Source organism: Dipteris shenzhenensis, chromosome 22, assembly GCF_047967505.1.
Source record: "Dipteris shenzhenensis isolate YYH24624 ecotype China chromosome 22, Dip_SZ_1.0, whole genome shotgun sequence".
In the NCBI taxonomy this organism is placed as follows: domain Eukaryota; kingdom Viridiplantae; phylum Streptophyta; class Polypodiopsida; order Gleicheniales; family Dipteridaceae; genus Dipteris; species Dipteris shenzhenensis.
The window spans coordinates 16,107,320-16,114,589 of record NC_141617.1 but is presented as its reverse complement, the minus strand read 5'-3'; the positions used below and the strand labels follow the sequence as shown (position 1 = coordinate 16,114,589).

Genomic DNA, 7,270 nt, shown 5'->3' with positions numbered 1-7,270 from the left:
CTATGCTTGTGGGCACCTAACTGTGCCTCTAGCACTCACACATAGAAACCAAGGTGTGCCTGAGGCATACACCTCGAGATATTCCATCAGATTAGTCGTCCATGAAATATTCAAGAAATATTCCCTTTACCTTCCCAGATCCCAGCGAGAGCAAAGGGCTCCCACACAATCAAGACAATGTACCTCGTGCTACCAACTTACGTACCCTGCCTGGCCCCATAGGCTAGACTCACATAAATCACCTTTCTACCATCAACGGTCTCATTGATAGACCTCATCTAACATGCAAGTCAGGATCCATCCAATGTCCCGGGCTCACACATGGCTTCTCCTCGTATGGGGGCCTTACAACTTGAGCACCTTGGACCATTGGTAGTTACCAGGAGGGTGGGGCATTGAGCATATCTAACAGAAGATCTACACACATCATTCAAAATGTGAAAACCCTACACATAGTAAAGAATAGCACATGATATTCCATTTGCATGTTTATGGACTCTTTAGGAAATAATAGGCTGATTGAGATTCATTTCCCTCCAATAAACACTTCAAAAGATATAAGGGTGGTATGGACACACAAAAAAATTTAGTTAGCATGAAAGGCCATGTAGCACATATGCAATGGAGAAGGTTCCAAGTTACCGTAACTGCAATTATAATGCACACCCTCTTTGTTGAAGAGCTCTTGCTAAATGCTTGAGAACAATGTTTCTTTTTGTGACAAATGTTAAAAAATTAGGGAATTCCACGAGTTCTTACAACATTTCTTCTAGAATGTATTAGTAAAACCAAAGGTAGCCATTTGTAGACACACAACTAACCAGTTGAATAATCTCAACCGCCAAATTAGATCTGCTCACCGTGTGCAATGGAGATATATATTTAGAGAAAAAAGTAGGACAACCAGATGCAAAACCTTATAGACATTTCTGGAATTCCCACACAAATTAATTTTGACCAGTAAACTACTTAGGCTAACTTATTCTAGCAAAAGAGCATAAGTATGATGGAGACCTAATTTAAACATTGAATAAGAGTGCTACATGCCAATCAAACTGTTCAACATGTAAAACTGTACACATTTAGAAGTTCTTTAAGTGAATAATATATCTCTCATATGCCCTTTGTGCTCTACGTTTGCTACCATGAACTTTATTCCTGTTTTACAATTTCAAGCCGCTTGGGGACTCACTTGCACAAAGAAGCTAGAACACGCCGTGGAGTCTCAAATGGTCTCCTTGCATGTTGCACAGCTATATTATCCAAAACTAGAATATCACCTCTATGCCATGGAATAGCCACGCTTTCCTCATCGAGGATTGCCAAACAGCCATACACGGCCTCCTCTGACAAGGGCGAACCATCCCCAAAAGTAACTGCCTTCTTGGGATCATTGAGAGCATCCTCCCACCCAGTATAGGCAGCCACCATACTATTGAACCATACCTTTTGCCCTCTCTTTTCATCAAGCTTGATTGCTGATAATGGACCAGAGATAGTTTTCAGACTCCCATCCGCTAGCCACTCCAGCTTCATACCAAGTTTCCCTGCTCTGTTTTACATATTAAAACAGGATTTAACTTTCATGTTTCTTGAATCTAAAAGACATCAGAATCTGCTCTGTTTTACATATTGAAACAGGATTTAACTTTCATGTTTCTTGAATCTAAAAGACATCAGAATCAAAAAATATGAAAGCAAGTTATAAAATGAATCGCTCTTCAAAATCAAGTCATAAAACAACTCATAGTGAGACAAGCAGAGGACAAAGGAAGACTATAAGATCCAAAATGTGGGCATATAAGGCTAATCAAAATTGACCACTCGAAACATAGAAATAGTAACCCGTTCTGAAATTTATCACGATAGACTTTTGGCATTCTATCCTACAGCAACCCATTCCTTTGAAAGTTTAATCCTATGATATGAAAACCACCAAAGCATCCTACAGTGTAGAGATACTGCTAGGGTTAATTGGTATTATATGAGTAATCTTGCTTCTCCATTGCCTCCATCAGTTCTAGTCCTAAAATTTGAAAGTCCAAAATGGTAAATGTATGACCAAAATATATCTATGTGAAATTGTAGCAGCAGCTCTGCATACAATGCAGAAAATATGCATATTTACATAACATGCAGAAATCTCTCTCCTCTCCACACGCAATACAACATGCTTTAGTAGATGCATCCACAAAATCAAGCTTTTCTTGCCAAATGATATAAAATCTCATTGTACTTTTTTTAAATAAAATATATACCTCTGTAAGATTAGAATATATCCAATTGCACTTTTTACTTAATCACAGCCTCAGCTTTAGATCCCACTTACTACCTTGACCACCAGCAACCTGCCCATGAGCAAATTCCTATACGCCACTCTAGCAGATATCTTCTTTTAAAAAAAATGCCCTCACCCAGCGTCCATTGATTATCCAACCAATTAGAACGAACAACATTATTTGTAGGCCACAAATCTGGAGCACAGCTAAAATCTATGACCTTTCGAAAAGAGCCCCCATGCATATGCCTGTCCTCTTTGTGTATGTGTGCGCGCAAATGTGTGTATGGGACTTATCTCTCACTTACAGGCCTCCTTTGAAAAATCATTCATCATATCATCGAGAATCCAGAGATTGCCTCACTCTTGCAGTTTGCACTTGGCTTGAGACCAGTCAACTCATTGACGAGGCCGCTTTGTTGCTGCTCCAGCCTAAAACTGCTGTATGAGCTCCAGCATGCCCAGTTATGAGAGTTTCCAGTACATCACATTCAGTTCTAGGGGATTATTTTGTGCATACAGACTTCAATATGGAAAATGCAAAATAAACTTAATTCAATTATACATTAAGTACAAAGTTTGAAAGCTCTCTCTCTCTCTCAGGCGACGGGGCTTGGCCACATCATCAGACACCTCTCAGAGTAGGATCACAGAGTTCTTCCCATCGAGTGACATTGATCGTCCAGTCTCTAGCCGCAGACGTGACAGAGACCCCGACCCGACGACCGCAGCACGACACACGAGACATCGAGGAGACACAGATCACTCTGGGGGACCTCCCGTCATTGTCTAGACCCAGGATACGGCCCACGGGAGTCACGGTGGCTCTGGTCTTGCGTCGAGCCTCGTCCAGGAGACCGAGATGTACAACACCCCTTGACGGGCACTAGCGTCCCATCACCGGCAATGCACCAGCTAGGGCGACATGACATACGGAGGATTCCGCACCGCTCCAGTCCTTTTCTTTTCATTGTTACATCCAGATGTATTTGATTTGATTATGTATGATTAGACTTAGGATTCAACATGGGTGATGATGCTCGTTTCAGTAGCTCCATCCTTACTATGATTTGTATCAGGTTTTCTTTCAGTCTCATAGACCCATCGGTCTTCCGAAGACTCTAATAAAATTTCTTTCTTTCTCTCTCATATAGCACGTGCATAAACAAACAACTGTCCTCATCCAGTGCTGTGGGTATGTGATGCCACCTCACACATGTACACATTACCATTGGCTCAGATCAAGACCAGGTGGTATACAGATATGACCGAGAGAGGAGTGAATCTGCAAACTCTTACCACGTGGGAGGCTCCTCCACAAGGGCCCCTCCTCTCTCTTGGCTGAAGCTCTCCACTGAGTCCCCTTCCCTACATTGATCAGGAGAGGCAGCTTGCAATTAGCCTGCCTTTACAGCACCAATGGCAACAACCCTCATCACCACCTCCATTGAGTTCCCTTCCCTACATTGATCAGGAGAGGCAGCTTGCAAGTAGCCTGCCTTTACAGCACCAATGGCAACAACCCTCATCACCACCTCATATACAAACTCACTAAATAGACCATCCATCAAACTTGTTCTGTGGCCACAATGACTCCTACTATCATATATGGCTTATTCTAGGGCCGTAATGACTCCTACTATCATATATGGTTTATTGCTCGCCTAATCCTACTATTCACAAACTCTTCAACTTGACAATCCTCCAGCAGTCCCACACTGAGTCAAAATAGGGAGTATGCCAGCGTGACAGCATCAAATACCTGCTCCTGATTACCTATTACATTCTTGTCCTTGAATTGTGTGCAGACCTATTCTACTTCATTTTTATTCATAAAACATTACGGTCTATAGCTTACAGACTCTCTGACTGCTGTTCATCATTGCACCAAAACATGCATATAACTGCTTACAGAAAAGGTGATCAGCGGATGGAAAGCCTACATCTATGTCACTGAGGGGTGGCAACTCATATAACACTCATTCATCAGAAAGCACTAAACTAGTGCTCAGAAGAAACAATCTTTGTAGTTGTGAAAATTGGTAGCTTTTCGATCCTGATCTTACTGCTTGTAGCCCAGTTTGACCATATCTGATGGGCACGATAATTTGCACGCACCTCAACATAAGTTGAATTCACGCGTGCACATAGTATCGTGCCCATCGGGTGTGTGCGCGTTCGAATAACACACCTCAAAGCGTGTTTTTTGCTGGTTGTGCATAACACTTGGTGAAAAACGGGAAATTTCCATAATATTCAAAAATCATTTGTATGATGGGACATGCACATTTTCTCAATCTTTGATATGGAGTGTACATAATTGCCAAAAAAGTATGCATTGGTATGATTAGGGTCGAATGGCTCTGATATATGATGACATGCAGCATTTTGAGAGCACCCAAGTAGGCACGCACGGACCACGAAACCATCCCACGCAGTACAAGCCAGCACCTGTGAAATAATGTGCGCTCAACATGTCTCTTATCTAGGACTGTGGCATTTTTTGAGATGTGAGACACGCCATCCTATAGCAAGACAATCTGCACCAATCAGCAGATCATGCCCTTCAGACCGACATCACTCCCTTGATTTACCCATATTAAAATCTGGTTCATGCCCATCAGGTCAAGTTAAATTCAGATGTACCATAAACGATGCAATAAAGGAACAACACTTACTCCTTACTACATTTCATATGGCACTTAGAGCGATGGCGACTCATCATAGGTAACATGCCCTGGTATAAATATGAGATTAATCCCTCTACCTTGCTGGCCATTCTTAGCCTCACATCACTGATTTTACACCGACTTTCACAAACAAAGAGCTAGATAAAATCTCAAAGCGTCCTTGAACCTTGGTAGGCATGACAAGAGGCAGCACATGAGTAGATGTGCTGCAAGACATGAACGGCAGTACCTATAATTGCCTTCTTGGCCTGGTCAGATAGCCCTGGTCAGCCAGAGTTTGCACGTTCAGTCAAGGTTTGCCAAGTACAGCAGTTCATCTACAAGACAAGGTCAAACTGGTTGCAACCTGCTTCAGCCACGAAGCATGTGGACATCACATTTGCTGTCCTGGCTCCTCTTCCCCCTACTCTAAAATGTCCTTGATGGGCCCAAAGTCGGCTATCAGAGTAAACTGTAATGTAGTGGGGTGACTTTTTTTCTTTTCACGAAAAACCTATTGAGAATGAAATATCCTACTTATGCCCATCCAAGATGCTGTGAACATTTAGCCGATTGACAAATCATAGAGCCAATTCAGAAAGTAAAGGATATCGTTCCTAACGAAAGTCAAACCTTCTATCATTCCTAACAAACATCAAACCTGCAGAAGCCATGTGGAGTAAAAGTTGATCATATAAACACAAAGTTTACCTCTTTTCTGCTTCATCTTTGTCCTTTGTCAAAAAGGTCGATTGCCACCCCCTACCAATTGGAGAAGAAGGATTATCGCCCACCCCCAAGATACGGGTGTACAAAAGACCATCCTGTTCTAGCTTTTGAACAAATTCAGGAAACTTGCTACTCATTCGATCATATACCAAATGACTCAGCACTATAGGAGTCTCTCCCCCTTCCACAGGATTAATTTCACAAAAGAAAAACACTCGAGACGGATATTCTGGCACCTGCAATGCATCCAGCACGTTTTTATGAGATCAAGGTGGTGTCTTATCAAATAGTAGAGAGACAATGCTGAAAGCCATCTTAAGGGTGTAAATATCTCTAGAGAATAGCGTTTTCTCTAGTTTTCTTTCTGATTTCCCAATGAACGTCAAATACAAAACTCAAGGTCGCCTATACATTCAAATTGGAGCAGGTTTGCGCTCTCTTAACGAAGGAAAAACGTGGCTGATTCGTAAGACTATTGAAGCAAGCATTTCAGGGTCCGTTCGAGCCAATATGAAAGATGTTTAAACTGGGACGGAGGGCTCCAAATTCTATAAGCAGTAACAAAAAGAGTCTTTCGTTAAGCGGAAACCTGCGCCATCTCATGGTGGAAGGGGATTTTCTGATCAGGAGGAGACTCGTTTGCTGTGAAAACTCGGCCGACTATGTTGGTCCTGGGAGCGGCACCGCCCACATAGGGGAGCTCTTCGTATCCAAACGCTTCAACCACTTCATTAAAATCAGACGCCGACACAAGGGGGAAGTCTCTGAGAAGGAGAGCACCGCTGCGGTGGAGATGCTCCTCGAGCCAAACTTTGTTATTCGTGATGGCTTGAGCAATGCTTGCAGTGTTCTGGAAATTGGAGGTGCTACTGGGGACGACGACGAATGGAAAGGAGGTACCATCGACGATTTTCTGCTGCGGGATGCAGCCGGGAGAGAAAACTAGAGGATGATCAATGGCAACCACCATGGTGCTCTCTCTCTCTCTCTCTCTCTCTCTCTCTCTCTCTCTGCTCGTTGCTCAACGATTTCGTTGCGTTCTCCCAACAATCTGCTCTTGCTCTCTGCTCGTTGCCTTGTCCTCCTCGTCGCGACCAACGATTTTGCTCGCGCAAATCTGGCAATTTCAGCTCCTTGCACTCCCTTGGCTAGCAATTCGAGTCTTTTCTTCTCTCTCGCTCGGTTTGCTAGCATAGAGTCATTTCTTGCTCTGTTTAAACAGCAGAGTGTGCAGTTCTACTCGTGCGTTTTCTTTCCGGCAGAATCTTTGAAGATTCATTTAGTTCGGCATATTCGTTTAGAGTTCGAACTTTGGTCGTCTAGATTCAATGTATAGAGCTCACGTGCCCAAAGCCAAGAGTATCACGATTACCCAGTCCACGTGTACTCTTGGCATGTCTATCTCGTCCACGTTGGCTCTGCGTGTCATCAAAAACATTTTTTGACAAGTTGAACATTTTATAGGATTTTATATGTCCTCATGTACTCACATTTGTTAGCACTTCCTCTTCAAAAACAACGTTTTAAAGATTTTTATCCGTCCTTTATTAGCTCTGCCTCGTCCTAGATATTTGCTATAGTGGAGAATCGGAAC

At 42.8% G+C, this 7,270-nt stretch overlaps 1 protein-coding gene across 1 annotated transcript; it reads right to left on the bottom strand.

Annotated features, from left to right (window-relative positions):
- Window positions 1-989: 989 nt before the first annotated feature.
- Window positions 990-6,932, bottom strand: LOC147887801 (2-oxoglutarate (2OG) and Fe(II)-dependent oxygenase superfamily protein). The gene is made up of 3 exons (XM_087393697.1): window positions 6,266-6,932; window positions 5,659-5,912; window positions 990-1,552 (listed from the first exon to the last, which is right to left on the bottom strand). Exons 1-3 carry the CDS (start codon window positions 6,644-6,646, stop codon window positions 1,189-1,191), a joined length of 999 nt encoding a protein of 332 aa, XP_087249823.1. The 5' UTR covers window positions 6,647-6,932; the 3' UTR covers window positions 990-1,188.
- Between the last annotated feature and the right edge of the window lie 338 nt (window positions 6,933-7,270).

Coding starts and splice junctions, on each gene's coding strand:
- LOC147887801 (XM_087393697.1), bottom strand. CDS start 6,646: ATGGTGGTTGCCATTGATCATCCTCTAGTTTTCTCTCCCGGCTGCATC. Junction 5,913..6,265: donor TCCACCATGAGATGGCGCAG/GTTTCCGCTTAA, acceptor GATGCATTGCAG/GTGCCAGAATATCCGTCTCG. Junction 1,553..5,658: donor AAAGATGAAGCAGAAAAGAG/GTAAACTTTGTG, acceptor TATGTAAAACAG/AGCAGGGAAACTTGGTATGA.